The 23,165-nt window shown below is 39.9% G+C and overlaps 1 protein-coding gene across 2 annotated transcripts in view; it reads right to left on the minus strand.

The window, feature by feature from the left end:
• Positions 1-1,029: 1,029 nt before the first annotated feature.
• Mylk4 (myosin light chain kinase family member 4) overlaps positions 1,030-23,165 on the minus strand; it is a 77,754-nt gene continuing 55,618 nt past the window's right edge. The window contains exons 4-13 of one of the 2 annotated variants that reach the window (XM_036186712.1): positions 22,091-22,380; positions 20,170-20,275; positions 16,351-16,444; positions 16,163-16,272; positions 14,795-14,936; positions 11,895-11,965; positions 10,986-11,114; positions 10,162-10,314; positions 4,870-4,948; positions 1,030-1,071 (exon numbers count right to left, since the gene is read on the minus strand). In XM_036186712.1, the coding sequence (XP_036042605.1) occupies positions 1,030-1,071; positions 4,870-4,948; positions 10,162-10,314; positions 10,986-11,114; positions 11,895-11,965; positions 14,795-14,936; positions 16,163-16,272; positions 16,351-16,444; positions 20,170-20,275; positions 22,091-22,380 (1,216 nt within the window). The remainder of the gene's footprint in view (positions 1,072-4,869; positions 4,949-10,161; positions 10,315-10,985; positions 11,115-11,894; positions 11,966-14,794; positions 14,937-16,162; positions 16,273-16,350; positions 16,445-20,169; positions 20,276-22,090; positions 22,381-23,165) is intronic. The other variant, XM_036186713.1, reaches the window with a different exon arrangement.

A 23,165-nucleotide genomic window follows, 5' to 3' on the forward strand; every position in this document is an offset into this window, starting at 1 on the left:
TAGAGCTGGAGTTTACGGCTCAAGGTTAGAGTGCTTGCTTAGCATACATAAAGCTCTGGATTTGTCCCAGGCACCACAAGATGAAAAGGAGGGTGGGGGTGAGGGAGAAAGACCAGTTGCCCACTGCAAAAATGTAAGCCCTGCGCAGTTGTTAAAATTTAGTTGCAAGAATGACCATGGACTTTCTGTCTAAGATTAGGGAGGTATCCCTTTCTAAGGGCTGAATGTTGGAATTTCTAAGTCTCTCTCAGTTGACGTGCTGCTGTTCTGTCTTCTCTAGAACATATCTTAAATTTATTATTGGAATAAAAGAAGGCATGCCCCAAAACTATCCCTTAACAATCCAACAGAACTGAACATGGGGCAGAGGACCCATACATGAGTTTGTGTGGGGTGATGTTTCTTGGGGTCAGAAGCATAGCCAGGGTCAGGGGCAGCTGCTGTGTTGTGAGTGAGGGCATTAGCTTCTAGAATAATGGGGTATCTCACTCCACTGTTTTCACGTAAAGCCTGCATAGCCTTGGGTGAGCTCCTTTATTCTCCCAGGTATCACAACTATAAGGGTAATCTGAGACAATTTCTGTACAAAGCCTGGAGCCCACTGAGCTAAGAAGTCTCGGGGCTCTGTCTGTGTTACCTCAGTGGGACCACTCTGCAGACTGGGGCAGTGGACTACCTACAATGCACACAATAGGGAGCTGCACTTCTTCCCCTAGGACATGGTAAAGCTGGGAAGAAGAAAACGCAATAATCCAATTGGAACCTTCTACCCACCAGCCCAAAATTTGCCTGCATCACTCAATATCTGTACAAGAAGCACCCCACTTCTCTCCTACCCTATTCACGTAAGCAATACACAGACACCACTCAGCAAACAGTCCCAAGACCAGAGAAGTACATTTTCATGATGACTGGAATCTGGTTTTCCTGGGGTGCAATCCCCATTGAGTTATCCCCAAGCAAACATGTTCCCATGGGAGGAGGTGGGGGAAACTTGAGACCAACCTTTTGAATAAGCTTCTTCGTGAGTTATTTGGTCATGAGGTTCTGAGCACCAGAGTTACAGTTCTTCTGGGGAAACAGAGACAGTGGGAAAAGGGTTAGAATAGGTTTAATCAGGTTCTGACTTACAATAGGAGAGCGTGTGAAGAACTGATAATTTACTACTGGCTTTGTGGTGATCTTCTAGAGACATCCAAGAGGATAAAATTGTTGGTAGCCTTCTGATAGACATACCTATTCCCCCTCCCCTGTACTGTGACATCCTGTCATCCATTCCCTTCCTTCCACTGAAGCCAGGTCAACCCACTTATTCCTTCATCATATCCAAGTTGCAAATGCATGTTTGCTCAAAGCCCACTGTGGCAAAGCAAAAGAATCAGTACTCATGACACTAGGGCTATGACAGCTAAAGAGCATGGCTGCTTCTGGTCAGTGTAGTCGATGAAGGGATGTTAAGGGGCATGGGAAGATTTAAGAAGACAGGCAAGGTCTCAGATGGGGATCCTACAGCCCTTGTAAAGGAGAGGACATTGAACACCAGCTTTAGTCAACAGGCTTCTAGGTGATAAAGAGCGATCGTGACGGACTGGAGTTTAGGATGTATTAGAATAGCTGAGGCTGCTGGTCTGATGTCTTGGTGTGAACAGTGGGAGATGTCTGAAGACTTTCTGACTGGGGATTGTCACGACATGGCTTGGATTTTAGCTGCCCCTCCCAGAGGCCTATGTGCTAAATAAAAGCTTAATTTCCAGCCTGTGGTGCTACTTGGAGGTGGTGGCACCTCTGAAAGGTCCCTGGGGGCATGACCTTGAGGGGGGCAATAGGACCCGAGTCTGTTCTCTCTGTCTGTCTCTTCTTGGCCACAGTGAACCATCTTGCTCTACATCTTCACAGGAGCAATAGTAATGAAATTATTGTTGTGATGTAAAATAAGAAAACTTAGCACAAGAACTTCATCATCTTGTATATTTGTTATAGTGATGAAAAAATGACTAATAGAGACGTTGGAAATAGGGAAATCCTTTGACAGAGTATGAATGGCAGTGGGTATTGGCCTACAGTCTGTTTTGTTCACTGGGAGAAGAGCAGGCACAAAGTCCTGAAAACAGGAAGAAAGAGAGAAGGAAGTTTTGTTCCAGGGGAAAGGAAGCTACATCATCCTTGCTCACATTTCTTTCTTCTGGCTCCAGAGTGCTGAGGAATTTTGCAGGAGGTACCTACTGAGTTCTGATAGATGAGAGGCTGTTTCTGATGGGGATGTGTGGTGTATGGTTGGGGACATAAGACAGAGCCGTGTGTCACTTAAAGTCTAAGACAGAAAGCAGAGAATTCCCAGGCCTTAATTTTCTAAGAGAGGAAAAACATGCTTCTTAAGAGAAGATGGGTATGTTCAACTGATCAAAAGCTAGTTAAGAGCTTTCAAACATAAAACAATTAAAAGAGATAAAATAAGAAAACATAAAATACTTTAAAATAAAAGGTTAAATGGTAGTTTGGGATCAGAATTAATATTTTAATACAATGTAAATTCTTATTTTAGAGAACATATAAGATACAGATTATTTCAAAAATAAATCTGCAAAAGTTTAGTCTCAACACTGTTTAGTATCCCTAATATAAAAACCTGAAATTTGAAATGCTTCAAAACCTAAAACTTTTTGAGTTCCAACAGCATGGCTCTGTAAGTAGAAAAGGCCACACCTGACTTTTTGTGCTAACAGTCAAAATTCAGGGGCACTGAAAACACTGTACACTACTTCCTGAAGACGGTATGTATAAGGTGTACATGAAACAAGGGAACTCTGTGCTAAGATCGGGGCCCATTCTTAGGGTATCTCATTATTTATATGCAAATATTCCAAAATTTGAAGAGATCCAATATCTGAAATACTTGTGGTCCCAAGCATTGTAAGTAAGGGATGCTCAACCTGTATTTTATTGAAAAATAAAATGTACTTGTCATATTTAGGCATCCAGGAACACCAAACATATATAGTACTAGAGTGGGTCTGGAAATAAGCTCTAAGCCCCTTCCCATCCATCAGGAGCATGATAAAGCTTTGCCCATACTCCAGTACTTCCCTTCTCCCACCTCAGTGTTCTCATCTGCAAAGTGGGCAATAGTAATAATGCCAGGTTTATGAGGGCAGCATGAGGTTGCATGTGTTAATCTTTGTAAAGCAGTTAGAGTAGGTTCCACCATGTAAGTATAACTTTAAAAACAACTAGACTTATGCATGGAGATTTTAAAAATTATTTTCTTATGATATCAGTTTGCTTTAGGTATCGCCGGTTGGGTAGGATAACAAAAAGCTGATTTTTGTAGTTGTGCTCACATGATTTAAAGTATTTTTAAACACTTTTTAGTCTGTATAATGTCATTAATTCCTTGCTGTGGTTCCTATATTGTCCTGACATGTCAAAATGTATTTAGACTCTTGGTTAAAAATACATTGGTGGAAAGTGGGCTCAAAATAGGCTGGTTACCCTAATAAGCAGTTTATGTAGTCTGGGTGAGGTACTGGCTAGGTAATAAGTCTATTTTTATTTGGCATCAGTACCAATTATCAAGGAAAGGTATATTCAGACACAAATAAAACTCAGCACTGATGCTGAATTTAGATGTAGATTTAATTTCAATAAAAACTGGCTGTGGAAAAAGTGAGAACCTGGAGTAGAGTCATTCCAAACTTTGCTGGTCAGAGAGAAGCTCCTTTCCAAACCCCAGAGAGCGGGGATGGTGAGGAGAAGAGCAGGAGGAAATGGAAGTACGGAGAGTGTGTACTGTCCCAGGCTGGCACCAGCTACCCAACCAATGCACCCATACAGAGACAGCCACATAAGCTGGAAGCTGAAGGTGGGGTTGCTAACTGTCTCCATGTTCCTCTATCCCAGTTAAGCCTAAGCCTCAAGTAAGGTTACTTAATGCATCTGCTTTTGTGTTATCTCAAAAATCCATGGTTATTTGGGAGAAAAAAAAGCAAATGAGGCAGAGAAACAGTTAGGAGGCTACTGTAGCAATTCAGGGAGCAGGTTCCAGGCCAGGGCAACATGGGATGGGGAGAGCTGGAGACATTCCTAATGCAATTAGAACATACAAGGTGCAGACCTTGGAGATGAATGAACTATGAGATGGGGGGACTGAGATAGGAAGGAAAAAGGAGAGGCTCATGAGCTGATTGCTGCCATATAATGGGCGTTCTTTGCTGGAAGAATGGTTGTCAGTGATGAAGTGAGGTGGAGATGGGTTTGACACAGGGCTGAGAAGACCCAGTGGATACATCCAGAATGCATGAAATCTCTACCAAAAGGAAGACGAGGGGGTCGGAATGCACACACTAAGGTGATGGGAGCAGAGAGAGATCTCACCCTAAGAGAAATTAGCATAGTATGGACTCAATTACCCTCAATAAATACTCCAATAAAAATCTCTTGAACATATGCTAAAACATATGCTCATACCAAAGTTGAGCATTAGAAGATCTGGTTCCCAGAGGAGAATAAAATATACAAGGTAAACAGAGAACTGAGAATTGAGAATTTTGTTTTAGGGAGAGCATTCTCCTAAATGTATATTAGCATATCTTCTCCAAACTGTTTTTATAAATCTCAGGCCATATATCTGTATATGTGTGTGAGTTTGTGGTGCAATACATTTTACAACAGATACAATGATTTCATAATGCTAAAAACAATCTATGAAACATATATAAAATATAACATTAATGTCAATTAAAATAATTGAAGCAATTTATTTCTAGCACAAGATGGGAAACTGTAGCAAAGACACTATGAGCAATCTCACTTAAGTTGAATTGACTATATGGTCTGAGGAAACAGACAAATGGAAACAGGAAACATGGTCACCTGCGCACTCAGTCTGGAGTGGAGCTTGTGGTCTGACAGCCAGGGGTGCTTGAGAGCTTCGCTGGCACTTATTCTCCAACTAAAGGGAAATTCAGAAGCATGTTAGGGGAGCATGCAAATTGACGACTGCGTCAGCAATTTCTCTTGGGCCCTGGTCTCAGGGTTTGGTGGAGTGGCTAACCCACACTGAAGCCTGTCTTCTGGAATTGTGTGGTATGAAAATGTCCAGAGGTGACTATCAGCTCTAACCACAGAAACAACATTGGTAATAAAAACAAGACAATAATCAAAATCTTATTAATAATTGAATGATTTTTCAAATATAAGTAATTAATTCTGTGATATGACATCTGAGCTTTATAAGTTGAACTCTTTACAGATCATTGAGGAAATAAATGCATGTTTATTAATTATAAGAATAAAATGCTACAGTAATTCTCAATGAAAACAGAAGCAGTTTGTGTGGGAAATCTTTTGAATATGTCTTCTAACTTTTGAATGAAGGAGTATTGGGGAGTTTAGAACAGGGAGAGTTATAATCATAATAGAATATATTAGATTACTTTTTACAGAAACTATGTTCTTTTGGAGAATAAAAAAAGGTTTACAAATTTTTTTAAAAAATAACATGAAGATTAATAAAGGTCATATTACATCCTAACTCTAGACTTTATAAACTTACTTGGTGTGCTGATAAATATCACATTAAAATAACCTTTCAGATTAAAAACTATGAGTGCACCTTCTGAAAAACATCAAATAGTTTCGAGCAGTCATGAAGCTTCAGTATGGAGGATTACTTTATTAGATGCCAAATGTTGAAGTGTAAGTCTTCACTTACAATGAAGTTATTGAAGAAAAATCACTGTTACAGGACCCTGAACATGCAGAAGTTATTAAAAATGCCTCAGCTCCATCAGCCTCACATGGTTCTATTTAGGATCCTAAGGTTTTTGCTATTGGGTCCCTTGACCACTCCAACAGGATGGTGCTGAAAGATGATTATTTCTGCACCCCAATGAAAAATGTTTGAAATCTATTAAGTTATTAAGACTATACTCATAACTGACTTTTAATAATATTTCATGTTCATTTTTGTGCCCCAGATACTTATTTGATGACAGTGATATTTGGCCTGAGCTTCATCCAAGTGTTGATTTGAAGACTAAGTTAGGTGCTCATCTGTCAAAATGTTATCTGATACTTCTTGGATACTAAGGAGCCCCCAGACTGTGGGAGTAGGCAGGACTCAAGACGCCTGAGTCCAGAAAATCTGCTTCTGGATCTGTACATGTGATTCCATGGCTCTCAACCTCATTTTCCTTACATGAAAATATAGTGATTAACTCCACATGACACAGGAGTATCGAGGAGTTAAAAACACACGCACAGTACACAGTAAATGTAGTGTTCTTCATCCTCCAAAGTTTAAAAAAGCTGGCATTTTTCCATCTCTACATTGTTTAGCACCCATAAATGTAGAACACTAACAACCTTGGCTGTTATTGTGCCTAGAAGTCAAGGAGAAATAAATTAACTCTCTAAATTGCCCCTCCTCTCAGACTGATGCTTTTATTCATCTAACTCACCTCATCCTTTAGAGCAGTGGTTCTCAATCTGTGGGTTGCAACCCCTTTGGCAAACCTTTATCTCCAAAATTATTTACATTACAATTCATAACAAAATTAGCATAATAACAAACAACAAAAGTATCAAAATTACAGTTATGAAGTAGCAAGGAAAATAATCTTATGGTTGGGGGTCACTATAACATGAAGTGCTGTATTAAAGGGTGAAGTCTCTGAAAAGATGATAGGACCCCATAACAATGATTCCATCAGGACTATGATAATGCCACCAAGCTGACAAACACCACCTAAAGATCAGCTTTGGATCTCAAACTGCTTAGGACAATTTCAAGATGGCTAGCTGAGATGATTCAACTTAATAGACTACTCTAACCAGGACTTGAGACAAGCCGTGCTCTTTCCCATTTTGCAGAGACTGGACAACAAATGATACAGCTGCCTCTTCCAGAACTTGACAATTAACTCAAAATTTTCTTTTCAGGATCCCCTAAAGATGCCTTTGCCCCCAGAGAGCAGGAAGTAATTTTAAGAACACAATGCCCACATTCCCAAGAGGTGGGGTTGGTGGCTTTTGGCCTTTCAATGGGTTATGGATAATTGTCATTGTTTAGAATGGTTGGTTACAAGTTGTTAATTGTTAATAGTCAAGAAAAAAAGCTAAAATAAAGGAGATTAGATTCAGGGTTTTTGTTTTAAAAGAAAAAAGAAGATATATATATGTGTGTGTGTGTGTGTGTGTATGTGTGTGTGTGTGTGTGATAAAAAGGTAGATTGTTGAAACTACTCTGAAAAAAAGATATAGAAATGATAGGATAAAAGATTCAATGAAAGATTATTGAATCTACTCTGAAAAGAAAAAAGGAAGAATATGGATATGATAAGATTTAAAAGGTAGATTATCGAATCTACTCTGAAAAGAAAAAATATGAATATGTATACATATAACAAAAAGGTATATTATTGAATCTACTTTTAAAAAGCAACTACTAGTTTTAAATATTTCCATTGGATTGGATTTTTGTATATTATATACAAATTTTGTATATTGATACAAAGTTGAGATTAATTTTGTTAGAAAATACTGTACATATAATTCTAATCTTGTTCAAGGTATTGTATCTATACAGTTCATTTAACAATGTAATGTAAATTGCTAGTCCTCTAAAGTTATTATTACCAATTATTAGGATATAAAGAAAAAAGTTAGTAGTTAGTCGTTACAATCAAACTTGTAAGTCATATTAGGTATGTTTTTAATGTCAAACAGAAACATATTTTAGATAGGCAGGTCATCTTCAAACACTTCAGAGATCTACATAATATGGCATTTATGATGTTTTAATAAAATAGATTATTTTTTAATGACTAAGAGACATGTATGCTCCTGCCAGCACCAATATACTTCAGAGAAGATGATGGGCACCAAAGAAACTCCATATAGAATTTACTTTATTTGTGGTAAAAGTTAACCATTGGGCAAGAAAGTGCCCTTACCTCAACTGCTGACAGTATGCTGTCCAACTAGACAAACAGGATACAAAAGAAAAGACTGCCAAATCTTGCCAAGACAAGATAGCGAGGTCCTTTAGAAAATCCTGCTTCACGGATGAATCTGTCAGATATGCTAGGTCTATGGGCTGAAGATGGATGCCCCAGTGTTGCAGAGGAACCTTGGGTGACTTATCCAGGCAGCCAGCTGTTTCTGCATTTCTCACATTTTTTTGGAAATTGCTTGCTTGCATTTCCTGATTACTTAAGTATTATTATTTCCTTCTTGGGTCTCTGAGGGAGTTGAAGACTAAATCATTATAGTTATAGTTTCCCTTGTTAACAAATTCAGAAAAGAAACTCACTAAAGAGGTGTAAAGTGTATAAGTTTGAAAGACATCAAAAGATAGTATTCAGTTGGTAATATAAGTTAGGATAGAACGTGAATTAGGTACAACATTTTGGACTCACCAAAATAGAATAGATAATGCAGTATTTTCTCTTAATCTGTCAAATGTTAATGGACTGGACATTGTTATGTAATGATTGACTGTATATATTGTATATACTTATTGTACATAGTTTTTCTTATATTAGTTATAGTCTTTTATCTTTTTAGACCAAAAAAAGGGGGAATGTGGTGATATATTGTATATCCTAATAAAATTTACCTGAAGATCAGAGAACAGAACAAGCCACTAGATTAAACATAGAGTCCAGGCAGTGGTGGCACACACTTTTAATCCTAGCACTCAGGAGGCAGAAATCTGTCTGAATCTCTGTGAGTTCAAAGCCACCCTGGACTAAATGAGATTGGCTCAGGCTAGGAGAGAGAACAGAGCCAGGCAGTGGTGGCACACATCTTTAATCCCAGTACTTGGAATCACATGCCTTTAATCCCAGCTCTAAGAAGGATGTGTTGGTGGGCAGAGAGACAGGTATATAAGGTGTGAGGAGACAAGAACAAGAGACTTTTTTTGGCTGGAGCCTTTTGGGTGAGGACTCAGAGGATTTCAGTCAGAGAATTTGTGGAGTGGGTGAAGTGACACATGGCAATGGCTTGTTACTTTGTCTCTCTGATCTTTCAGCATTTACCCCCAATATGTGGCTCAGGGTTTTTAATTAAAAGACCTTTTAAAATCTGAGCAACAAAAGCATTGCTGCATTAGGAAGGTTGAGAACCACTGCTCTAGAGACTCAGATCTGGTCCCATCATTTTATCAACTGGTTTGTGTCATTTCCTTCTAAGAAGACCAATCTTGCCAGACATGATAGTGCATACCTTTAATCTCAGCACCTGGAAGATAGATGCAGGCAGATCTTGATGAGTTTGAGGCCAGCCTGGTGTACAAACTGAGTTCTAGGCCAGCCTTGACATATTTTCTAGCACCAGTTAAGTGTTTAAGTGAAAGAATTCCCCCACCTAATACCATTAGCCATTACCTAGGTTGTTACTCCTACTCTCCTCTTCCCTATTCCTTCACAATCATGTTTACTAGTGGGCCTAAATGCTACAAGGAAATAAAGCAGCTGTTATTGGTTCTAAAGAGCTTAAATGTGATCTATTGTCATATAGTTCACATATAAAGCCATCTAAAGTGGCTACTCAGTGTCCTTCTCATTCTGTGTCTCTAAACTCAAGCCCCTATACTTTAATATCATAGTTGTTCATCCACTAAAATTTAAATTAATGTATTTTCAGCATGAGAGGAAAAGATAAAGCCTAGAATGTAGGCTTGGAGGAAGATCAATTCATATTTAGTGTCATTTCTGCCCCTTCCTAGCAGTATGATCATAGAGTAACTACATACTGTCTCATCATAAAGTAGTCACAAGAACCTTCTCCCTCTGGGAATTAAGAGCTGTGTTTAAAAGAAATAATGTCCAAAAAAACAGATGACACTGTCTGGCCTATAAATGTTGGTAGACATGAAAGGGATCGAGGGTAGGTCACCTGGGGTCGACCAGAAGGGCTTGACTGATGGAATGTCATTACAAAAGTCATAAAGAAGCAAGTTTTTCAGTCCCATCTATCCTCATGATGAAAACAGTCCTAGTCACTAGCAAACTGGGTCAAGGATTCAAACCTCATTGCATTCAGAGTCTGCACAGGCATTATGGATGTCACTGAGAAAATGGAATCTATTAACTCCATGGTGCACTCTACACCTAATCATCCCTATTCCTCCTACAACACGAGATGAACTTGGCTTACCTCTTCTCCTTAATTAGGAGCTTGGAGATGAAATCCTTGGCCTCCTCTGAGACATCTTGAAATTCTTCATCCTCTAAGTCCCACCTACATGCCAGGATATTCGTCAGCGTCTCTGCATCATTATCGCCCAAAAAAGGGGACAAGCCACTGAGTCTACAAGACACAGAATTCAGGGTGAGTATTTTTTAAACAGTCTTGAATCTCTTATAGATAGGATGCATTTTAGTTTTTCCATTTAAAAATAAAATCAGGAAAATATCAATAAACTATAAGTATGTAATACGTCATTGCAGCCAGGCCCATGCCTATGTCTCTCATTCAAACTACCAGTTAAGCAACTGCAGCATTGAAGGTTATAGCTATACTTTAAAGTTCAAATAATAAAACAAATTTTCTTTCCAAATATTTTACAGCTGGCAAGACAAGGTACTGTCACTTACTCAGAAGGCAAACCCCAGAATATCATTGCTGAGGTGCAATCCAAGCAGATCAGTGTACACTGACCCAAAGAGATCAATAACTAGAATTTTTATAAAACAAACAAACAAACTTCTTTTAGGGTTCTTGGTAACCTGGGACTCAAAGTGTCCTATGGAGAAGGCATGCATGTCTTTTCTTTTTTTTTCTTTCAGATACAGTGGAGAAAGGAATTCACTCCTTTCACTTATAAGACTCAACAGAACCTAGGCAACAGGAGATGGCACTGTAGGAGATAGCACTGTGTTATTCTAGAAGGCCTGGGTCAAGGCTTTGATGCTAGTGAAGCCTCCTAGAATAGTCACAGATTACAGGGAGAGTGTGTGAGAGATGGGAGAGCTGCTCACAGCATGTATGTGATGACGCCCACACTCCACATATCCGTAGGAAAGGAAACAAAATCATAGTTCACAACTTCAGGGGCAAGAAATTCTGGGGTTCCAAAGTTCACCTTCAGCTTCTCTCTGGGTTTGTATCTGAAATTGAGGGAACAAGAAGGGAGGGGTGGGCATGTCAATCCAAAATCAAAACTAATGAACTTCATTGAAAACAGACACCATCTATAAGGCCAAACTACCTTCAGTTATGCAGCAAATAAAAATAAATTAACTTTTGCCAGAAATCGCATATCTGTGGTAGTGTCAAAAACTGACTGATATTCCAGGGGTTCAAAGTAAAAATAAATCCTATAAAACCTTAACATTCTGAAACCGTTGTAAGAAAACCACTCTGAATAACTGGAACATCTGAATAGGGTTGTGACAAATACCCTGGTACAGTCCTTCACACGCACATGGCCAGAACAAACCCTTCCAAACTGACAAGATGCTGTAATAATGCACAGCATCTGTTTTCTGTGTATTAGTGTGCTGAGCTGTTAATATGCCCATGTAAACTATTTGCTTCCCTAAGAAATCACAACCCTCTATGCCTTGTTTAAATTACTAACATTTTTTAAGTAAATATTCTCTTTATAAATGGAACATAAAAACTCTGATAAACACAAATTTTAAACTAATTTATTATAAGTTAATAAACGTCACTGGACTAAGTTTTCACTTCTCATTTTCTATTACCTGTGTTATAGAAACTTCTCAACGTTCAAATCTCAACTCTAACAGGGTTAGGGTAAAAGTAATTTTCATTAAATTAATTCTAAATAAAGGCATGAGATCTGAGGCATATCAGATAGTCTGCAAAGAATGAAGCTCCCATCCCGTACCTCTATCCCTGTACTTACATCTGAATGGACATACCTTCTGGCCAATCCAAAATCAATAATTTTTATTTGCTTAGCATCCTGATTCACACACAGGATGTTCTCAGGCTGCCAAAGAAAGAGACACATTAGCAATGAAAACAACCATCTTTCACTCAAATTGTCCTTGAACCACAACTAAAAATACAAGATGCTCAGAAAAAACATATCAGGCCTTTCACTTGGGGGCTGGCTTGTCTGTGTGGGTATTTTCTTCTCTAATTATGTGGTGGATGAGGTTGTGGGTAGCCTGCCAACCTTGCATTACCCTGCCTGTCCCTCTTCATGGTTTTAGAGATTGCCATAATGCATGAGTTCAGGCATGGGCCTTCTAGAAGAGAGACAGAGAGGGGAGGCTGTTCCAGCACTTTCCAAACGGGCTGGTGGAGGCCAGCTCAGAACTGACAGAGCCCTCCTCCTGTTAAAGTATTAAGTATATTTCCTTCTTGGAGGAATATTTCCCTTAAGATTTACGAGTTCCAAGAGAAATGGCCTGATTCACTTAAACAACCACACTGAATACGCAATACAGTGCGAACATTTTTGACCTCCAGACTTTTCCCGGGTGCTTTGTCTATGGGAAAGTCGCATGCTAAAGGGAGGTTTTTGTCTCCTACTCATTCTTCATCTCCAAAATTCCAAGGTTTTGCTGAGCTCGGTCTCAGTGCTTAAAGTCCTTGACTAAGTGTTCCCTTGGAGTTAGATGCTAGTAAAACTTGGCCCTGCTAATCTGACAGGCTTGGGGGAGGGGAAAAAATCAAGCTACAGCACTACTACTCAGTGTCCCTGGAATGTCCTGCTGATGTAGCTATATTTATTGGGATAGAAAACCTTAAGTCTGGGAAAAATAAGTAATTTCATTTAAAGCCAAGGTCATCCATTAAAAAAAAAAGAAAGAAAGAAATAGCATTTTCAAAGAGCCAAGAACTCTTAAATTCTAATTTCAACTCCACTAAGAGCTGGGCATAGCAAAGTTGCCAGGTACCCGGAATTCCATCCCCATCTTTTACACGGACCACACCCCCTTTCACATCCTGTCTGGTGGAAAGGAGGTCCAAGAGAGGCAGAAACCCAGACACACTTTGTGAAATGATGTAGTGTCTTCATATCAATATCTAATCGCCCATTTGGTTGTGTGTAATATCTTTGGAAGCTCTTTTCTAAAATGTCTCTAAAACAGATGTCTGAGAGTAAAAGTCATTTTACACAGAGGTGGGTGCTCTACTAGAGCATTTGGAGTCATGCTTAAATAATGGATTGGACAAATAAAGGCTGTCCTATTATCAAAGAATACCATTGTATCCTGAAAATTCTTTTGCAGAATATAAAGAAACAGAGGGCACTTCAAAAAATATTTCTATGATACTAAAACTGAGACTGTCCATCATCTAAGATTTTCAGAAAATAAAATGACGAAAGAGAATACTTTAGAGTCACCTCTTGACTCCCTGCAGTGATGCACACTCAATGTCACCAGTCTTTTGTCTTCCAAGGAGCTCTCTGAAAAAACCTGGTCCTTTGTGACTCATCCAGCTGTAACCTTTATTATTATCTTTATATATAAGCCATAACTAAAACTGCCCATTGCAAGTCTTCAATCAGTGTTACAAAGCCACAGACGAAATCATTTGACTTATGATAGGTCAGCTTCTGGCTCCAGCTGCCAATCAAGTCCCTTTAGGGATATCTGTAGAATATCTACAGTGAACAAAAGTGCTCCTTGAAAATGCACATTATCATATTCAGTCCGTGGCCAAGGACTTTGCTAATGATTTCTAACCTCTGACTTGGTCGTTTTATGTCCCACTTTCCTCCCCTCCTCCTGTGCAACAGTGAATGGGAAAGGCAAGGCACATAAATCAAGACAGCGAGGGAAGCCAAGTTGTAGGAAGAGAGGCCCATGGAAACCTATTTAAGGAGGCCAGATTTATTCAGCTGTACCTTCCCTGGAGACTTACAATATATGGTATGTTACATAGAATACACAATTTATCTCACTGTCATGCTGTGCAAACAGGGAAATGAGGAAATGATCAAGCCACACAAGAAGATGCACTTTATGATACTAACTGTAACATAGACTGGACCAGGCTTATTAGGTAGGGTCCAGTCTTTGGTTGGTTTTATCTCATGTGATGTGCAGTACAGTTCTGGAGACTTCACAAGGACAGAGAGATAAAGAGGAGGAAGGGAATGGACTTCTTCCCTCATGGCTTCTGATTTGTGAACAAGTACCCTCGCTTCTCTTTGGCATTGCATCCCCACCCTCCAGCTGCCCTGCGTTCCATTTGCCATGGCTTCTACTTGGTGTTTTTAGCAAACCTACAGGAAAGCAAATCCCAAACCAGAGTTTCCTAGAAGAATTCAAGAGGCTACTGGGGATTCTTGAGATCTGAAATGGTAGCTACAACTTGGGAATTGAAGACCAAAATACTCCTACCATGTGCTCTGATAATAAAGAGATGGCAGGAATACTGTGGGAATGGTGCTGTCTCTAATGCTACACTTTTAGGGACATACCTCCTGTGTTGGTTTAATAGAGGCAATTTATAATAATCTCAACAAAAGACTCTAAAGATGGGTGTGCAAATATTAGTCCTCAAAAGTGGTGACAGGAGTTGAGAATGAGATAAAAATCCTGATTTTGCTAGGTGGTGTGGGGCTGATTTTGATAGGATATCTTGAGCTCAGAAGTTCATGGCTGGGCTAGGCAAAGAAGCAAGACACCTCTCAAAAAAAAAAGAAGGGGGGGGAATCCAGATTTTTATTAATTCCTGAAAACATGACCAGAGACAACACAACTTTCCAAGGTTGGTACATAATATTTCACAGGTCCCCTGACCATGGGGGAAGACCTAAGGAGGCTTTGCATTTCACAGGATGAAAAACATGCCCTACCTTGAGATCCAAGTGGAGGATATACATCTGGTGCATGTGCCTGATCCCCTCACAGATCTGCTTCATGAACAGGATGGTATCCAGCTCTGTCAAGTTGCAGTTTTCATCAATGATGCGATCAAACAGCTCCCCACCCTCCACACTGCAGAGGAAAGAGGTGGAACATTCGGTCCTGACTCCATGAACACCATGTGTTTTTCCTGTGCTAAGTTGCTGCCCAAGTTGTTCTAGCTCTTGCAACAGGTCTTCCTTGCCTTCTTTGCTGTGTGGGTTACATGATGCTTATATTGGATACCTTCAGTATACCTTATGTATATACCTTCAATGTCACACAACTGAAGTCCCAAAGTCCCTGTCATTGGTGGCTGAGTCCGTGTGTATCACTTAACAGATAGTTGTGAAGAGAACACAAGGACACATTGAGGTTGGATTCCAGTGTTAACAGAAAGTGAGTCAAGGTCTTCACCTTTTAGGTTCTTAGATTAAATGTAATGGCAAAGGGCTTCTATGTGGCCAATGCTGGACACATTGGTTTTCCAAATGCGTTATATATCATGGCAAACAAAACAAAGCAACTTTCAGTATCTGTTCACTATTAGAACTGCTTGAGTTCTGTGGTGGGTGTGCTGGTGTAGGACTCTGTAGGACTTTAGATGAAAACCAGGGCATCACACATGCTGGGCAGGCACACTATCACCTGAGCTGATTGAGTTTTTTCATAAGTGATTCTGAAATGAAGCTACTTGGCCTAGTATCAAGGGCTCGGCATGTGCTTTGTGTTCTTGAATACTTAACCATTCCTCATCCATAGCTTCATTTTGTTAGGTTTTAGCTACTCGTGGTCACCTGCAGTTGGTCTAGCACAAGATATTCTGAGATAGAGACTGCAGTCACAATTTTTATTTACTATATTGTTGTAATCACTTCATTTTACTATGAGCTGTTAACTGAGAAGTTAATCTTTACCATGGGTATTTAAGCACCTCTAGACTGAGCACCATTCCAATTTCAGGCATCCACTAAATGTTTTATTTAGAACATACCCCTGAGGGTGAGGGAAATCACTGTTGAAGGAGATGAAACTCACAAACCACGTTACTCTAGGTTGCACAGGATAAAATCCAACCTTGATTTGGAACAACAGAACTGCATCTATTTTGATACAGGCTGCATCTGTTTTGTACTGCTGCACCTGATCCGTGAGTCATGCTGGGAAATTGCACTTAGAAACAGCTTCCCTTCTGATTCTGGCAAGATCTCGTGTCTCCTGCAACCCAGATCCAATGGTGCACTGCCCATGGTCCCAGCTGAGTCATGAGCACTGTGCAGAAGGTGTGTGAAGGTGGGTAGGAGGGAGAGGACACCTACTACTCCATGATGAGGATGATGTCATGCTTGGTCTCAAAGGCATCGTAGAGCTGAATGAGGTTCACATGGTCCAGCTGGTTCATGATGCTAATCTCGTTCTTCACATCCTCCTGAGGAGAAGGAAAGAGTCAACTAGTGTGGTGGAAGCTGGCCCAGAGGAGAGGAGATGCACCTCCAACGGCCTTTACCTTGTCCTTTGCACCTCTAATCTTAATGATTTTAGCAGCCAGCTTCAGACCCGTTGCTTTCTCTTCACACTTGTGGACCTGGCCAAAACGCCCCCTGCCAAAGAACAGACAGTTCAGTGAGGCACTGTAGTCTGCAGGGCCCCACATCAGTCCCTGCCAGGTGGACAGCACGAGTTCCCAGGCATGTGTCTCTTGAGTGAGCAAACTTGCAAGTGTGTCTCAGCATCGGGAACAGTACTGGCCAAGGTGAGTTCTATAGCTCACCTATATCCCAGGAAGTTGTATTTGTCTTTTGTTATTTCTCCAAGTCAGAAGCACTGTCCACTACAAAGCTCTACTATGTGAAGGGAATAGGTAAGCCCTGAAAATCTTATGTCTTGAATTATATTCATGTCTGTTGTCTTGACCTAAATCCTAGAAGTTAATTTGCCTCAGCTGTCTGCTAATACTTATTTCTGGTTAGGGCAGAGGAATACGGTCAGTGTCTCCTGTAGGTTTCACTTGAATTTTGAATTAAGGACAGTGGTTAAGCAGAGTGGTGACTAAGTTGCATTCACACATTATGGTGTTGAAGCAATACTTCAATCTGAATTTGAATTAGAATTTTAATTGTTAATATACCTCTGTATGTTTTACTTAGATAAATATCTGATAGTCTTATCCTGTGCTTAAATGTTATTTATTTATTTAGCATAGACATTAAAAATAACTTCTGGGGCAAAAAGAATAGTTTCCTGGACCTTGCATCTGTCCTACACAGGCAGGAAGGTGAAGTCCCAGAGTCTGTACTTTCAGCTGATGCATAGGCATACTAAAACTTGAAAATCGCTATTGTAGATAACATAGAATCTTTCTGAATGCATATGAATGTAGAAAATTGGAATTTGTAAGCATATGAACAATGCAACCTGTGGGTCAGGTGTATAAAAAAAGGTTCTAGAAACTGCATTTAAATAAAATAACAACATTGCAAGTAGATACATAATTACGTTGTGTCCAAAGAGACCCAATGAAGTAATTTAGATTAGCTTAGATATCATCTTAATACTTTAATAAGACAGTTGCTTCTATGCATATCGTTTAAGTGTGTCCCCATAGGTTTAAGCTGCAGGAACTGAGTCATCAGAACAGAGGTGGTGTTGGCAGTTGTATAGAGCCTTTAAAGTTGGGACCTAGTGGTAAGTAATTGTGTCATATAGGTCTTCAGAGTGAATTGGTATAGTTCTTATTAAGCCCTAATTTCAAGAAAGAGTAGCTATAAAGCAAACCTTATCACCTCCCCCCCTCTCTCTCTCCCTCCCTCCTCTTTCTTCCCCTTCTCTGTCTCTGTCTCCTCTCTTCCTCTCCCTCCCCCTTTCTAGCTCTCTCTCTCACTCTCCATGATGTGATCCACTATGATGTGATGCAGTCAAAGGATTTTTCACCACAGTCAAGTGGATACTGGTACCATGCTCCTGACTCTCCAGGACTGTAGATTAACTTAATCTATATACATTATGCAGTATCCAGCCTCAGTAATTCAGTATAATATAAAACAGAATACTAATACTTCTCACATAATCATATTCAGAAGTGCACACACATAAGCAGCTTGATTTGCTTCCCTTAGTATTTATTTAATAAAGTAAGTCAGGACACATATCTCTGCCCTATATATTGGTGGCTATCATGGAAGAAAGTGAAAGGGGAGGTCCCATAACAACACAGTAAACCAGAAAAGACCACATTCCTGTTCCCTGTAGAGATGAGGGTGACCATGCTTGATGTGTACAGGAGGAGCAGCAGCCCAACCACCATGGACTTGGGTGGATCATTACTCTGTATTACTATAAACATATATAAGTGGCTACTTCAATTCCAACATCCACTCTAGAGGCCCTCTGTGCTGGCACACATGAACACACATGTCACTGTGATTAAGAAAATTTCTTTTTCCATCATTAGCACTAATCTTAGAACTGTCTGATCAGTGGTGATGCCCTCACTGTCTCTCTCCAATGATATATCTCCATGCTGAGGCTCTCACATGACTCGTTCTGGAAGGACCTTGATACTGAGGCCACCTTGTAGGATCCATGCTGGAACACCAAACTGGTACCCTCATGCTAGCTGAACATAGACATGAGGTATTGTGCAGATTCTGTTGTATGAATGGAATCCATGAGATAACCTAAAGGGATTCTTTAGGTTATCTCAGGGTTTGACTCAGGGTTTCAGAGGGCTCAGCCTATGGTCAACTGGCCCTGTAGCTTTAGGCATGGGACAGCACAGCACATCACGGTGACAGAGAGCTGCTCACTCCATGGTGGCTGGGAAGCAAAGGATAGGAGAGGATGAGAAGCCACTGAGGTCCCACTATTCCCTCCAGGACACATTCCTAGTGACCTAATTTCATTCAACTATGCTCCACCTCCTAAGGGTTCCACCATCTCTCAATAATGCCACCTAGTAGCTGAGCTTTTACACACATTGGGAGAGATTTTTATTCTAAATGATGAGCCTGATATATAAATACCCTAATGCCACAGTGCAGGAGATGAACCTAGGAAAACAGCCAAGAATTCCATGGTATTTGGCCTGTTTCAATATCTCCCCCAAGTAAAAGATAAGCTACAGCATAATTCCTTACCACTCATAGGCAACATGTACTTGGTGGCCATGTCACATCTTGAAACGATGCACACCTAATTATGCTCTTCTAACCATTGCTTTTGTTTTTTGGTGAGCACAGCATGGCCACCAATGTTGAGGTGAGCCCATAACAAGCAATATCAGACCTCAAATCCAACTGTGCCCAAAGAGGCAGATGAGAACTTTAAAAGGAGCCACTGACAAATGTAGCCCCCAAAGCAGGACAAACCCTGGGAATTATGTCAAAGTTTCTTCTGCAAATAACTTTTCTCCTTCAGAGGTATAGTTTCTGGTTTCCACTGAAGTCCCTGAAGACCCAAATACTTCAGTCTTACACTTGGGGTTCCGAATCCTCATTTCTCCCTCATTCCATCCCCACAGGCCTGGAGGGAGTTCTCCAAGATCAGCTGCCAAGGAAGAAAAAGGTCAGGTGTTTCTACATGGCAGAGGGCAAGGGAATGTGGAATGGTAAGGAGAGGACAAGACTTTACAAAATTAACTGATTACCCCTTAGCATCCTGAGGCAACCACACTGAGGTATCATGTGCATCCTCCATGGGTCGGGTGTGTATGTAATTGCTGTTTTCCTCTATTTTACAAAAATGTGTGGATGGTAGTAAATCCTGTTAGGCAGGCTTTGAGTTACAGGAAATCATTGGGAGATTGTGGCTGAAGCAGGAAAGGGAACGGTCCCCCAGTGTAACCCTGTCCCTGATGAACTCTAATCCTCCTTCTTTAAGAGACAGTGCACTTAGATGACACTCAAATCAACTGAAATGGAAACAGCAGTGAAAGCTGTAACAGCAGAAATGGAAAACCAGCAAGAATGATGGAAAGATGAAATCCACATCACTGGGAATACATACATGGGATGCATTCCTGCATGTCACCTCCTAAGGGTTAAACCTGCCTTTGGACAGTTCCTGGACCTTCTTCTGCTGACTCATCACATTTTTCCTACTCTCAGACATTATGACATAGTAAATAAAACAGATGCTAAATGGAAAGTATAGCTACCATGTCAACCATCTGGGACAAGTGACAATTTTCAAAAAATGGTTAAAACCTCTTAAAATGTTTGTTTTTAGTGTTTGTTGTTCTCAAGTCGAGACCAGCGAACATTTCTTAGGCTCTGCCTTGGGAAGATTCTCTGCTTTTACTGAGACATTCAAACTGAGCCTTACTCACCCTCCTAGGATCTCAGATTTGCTCACGGTGAACAGACTATCCACTGCAGAGTGTTTGGCCATTACAATCCGATGGTCAAATGGGGCTGCAGGAGCAGGGACATCCTCTGTAAGGGGAGAAGAAAAGGGCTGTCCATCAAGGAGTCTGACCTCCTTCCATCATTAAGCAGCACATCTCATAGTAAAAGTCAGCTCATGCAAAACTGAAATACAGTTACCTGTCTTCTTCCCAATGAGCCTAATATACATTTCCATTTCACGTAAGAATGGCCTGTAACTCACGACTATCTTATCATGTATCTTTGAGAGACAATGTTATTCACAAACTCTTTAGGGTAACTTCCACACAATGCAAGACAGTGAAAAGTCTGCCATCCCAAGACAGTCAAACACTTCTAGGGCTGGAGCTGAAGCACAGTGGGAGAGGACTTTCCTAGCATGGACTGGAGTCTTAGTTTGATCTCCAGCACATTTTCCTTAATGCTTTCAAGCCTGAAACCATTTTTCATTTAACCATGAGAAATTAATTGATATGTCTTTTTGGAAACTGATCCTGTATAATCCATATTTTAATTAAAGCAGAGATAAAAAGAAGAAATGTGAACTATTTCCTTGTGTCATTGAAATATTTCACATTGTATACTACTTTGTAAAATGTTTTAGGCTTTATTTCAGAGTCATTTAAAGTACAGAGATGAATTTTTCCTGGCTGAATGGAAATAAAACACTCAATAAAACTATGTAAGTTATATGCTACAGCTATTCAATTTTTCCCACTTTCCACCTTCCATCTTATATATTAAGTGATAGTCCACATCAGCATGAATCCTAATGTGCATAGCTACTCAATAATATTTATCCTAATAGTCTTCATATTTTCCCATGGCCATTGCTGTCCATGAATTTGTTCATCTCCATTTACTTATTAAAACAGCTACTGCACACATAAGCAAGGGTACAAAGAGAGGGGAATAGAAACAGCCATGTTCTTTATTTTTTTTTTATGTATTCATTTATTAGTTTATTTGAGACAGGGTTTCTCTGTGTAACCTTGACTGTCCTGGAACTCACTCTGTAGACAAGCTGGCTCAAACTCAGAGATCTGCCTTTCTCTGCCTCCTGAGTGCTGGGGTTAAAGGTGTGGACCACCACCACTGCCTGGCTTCAAAATAGCTGTTTTTAAAATTTGGAATTTATCCAATATATATTTCCTGATCACTTAGCTTGTTCTAGGTATACTGTCAAATAGTAATATTAATTTTGTTTAATTAATTTAGCATGTTTATAACCAGATAGCACAAATATCTTGGAATCTAATTTGATGTATATATTCCCTTCTCATGCCATAAAAATACTCTGAAACAAAACCAGGAGAGATTTCTTCAGGAAGCATTCACTGTTTCAGATTTTGTTCAGGCTGGGTAAAAGTGCTTTGTGTACAAGCCTAAAGACATGAGTTCGGATCCCTAGGGCCCATGTAAAAAGCCTAGCATTGTGCCTGTAACCCCAATGTTGAGGCCACCAGCCTAGCTCCAGTCTCAAAGGAATATGGTGGAAAATGATAGAGCAGGACATTTGGTGTCCTCCTTTGGCCTCCACACATGTACAGGTGCACACCCTGAGCACACATGTTTATCGGCATCACACATATAGTACACACATATTCATACACACCTAAAATAAATAGTTGATGATAGAGAGATAAGTAGATAGGTAGGTAGGTAGATAGATAGATAGATAGATAGATAGACAGACAGAACTGTTTCTTTTGCCTGCACAAAGAGTGTTCAAGTTAAACACACTAATAATATTAATATGGCATGTGTCTTCTTAAAGCTGTTAGGATAAGAGAAATTCAGTTGGAATGCTTGCTGGGGATAGTTAGGAAGCTTTGAAAGTCCACAACATAGAACATTTCCTACCCAGTGAGACCGCCAGTTCTTGCTGTCTAGAGGTGGTCCTTCCATCCCGGGGTCTATCATCCAGGCTCCTGGCTTGTCTGGTTTCCTCTGTCATAACTGTGGGCTCTTCCCCCACACTCACTACATCCATTCTGCTCTTCTTGTTGTCCTCACTTAGGAAACACTCCTCTGCCACTCTGCGCTTACTGCTGCCCACAGACTCTGTCTGTTCAGCATTCTGAAAAGTGGATCCTGTTACTGAATTTCCCAGAATTCCTGGCATAGAAATGGCCTTTATATTACTGATGCACCTGGAAAATAAAATTCATTTGCAACTCTCAATGTTTCAAAGAAAAAAATGTTCATATTGTCAAAACTCTTAGAACTGGGCCTTCCTTAGGATGGTGTTTGGCGAAGAGGATGCACAGAGGTGACCAGTCCAGCAGTTGAGAACATCAAATCTAAGTAGATTACTGGACACAGAGAGTCTTCCAAGGACCTCACTGTGAAACCAAAAGTGGTCATTTATGAAACCTAACTAAATTAACAGAAGAGATAAATTATAGGAAAGAAGCAGTTATCTCTTTAAAGATTGACAGCCACAGAAGAACCATCATTGGTGGAAGAATTGGCTTACTTGGCATATTTTGGCAGCTGCTGGTCTTCCTAAGCACAGTTTGTCATGATGGACTGCAATAATGACAAGTGTTTAATATATAGGAATTAGATTTCTTCAAGATTAATTTAAAATGTACTATATCAAAGCTAAGAAAGAATTATATCTTAAAGACCCCCAAAAGACATCAGAGGTGTTTGGATGCCCTTGGCTCCAAAGAAATACTCACCATACTTAGGGCAGCTAACTTTAATTGGATACAAAAATTCCTGAATTTGTACATGACACTTCTTCATTTTAATTTTAAGTAAAAAACTTAGTTATAATGAATTAGGCCAACTCCTTCAGATTTGGGTTTTTAATTTACAGCTCAACATAATCATTATTTAATTCTTAACCTTAGAAAGGATATGTTTTCATTGCTAAACAATAAATCTTTTTACTTGTTCTTTAAGTAGTATTGATTACTGAAGATATCAA

Source organism: Onychomys torridus, chromosome 5 (assembly GCF_903995425.1).
Source record: "Onychomys torridus chromosome 5, mOncTor1.1, whole genome shotgun sequence".
NCBI lineage: Eukaryota > Metazoa > Chordata > Mammalia > Rodentia > Cricetidae > Onychomys > Onychomys torridus.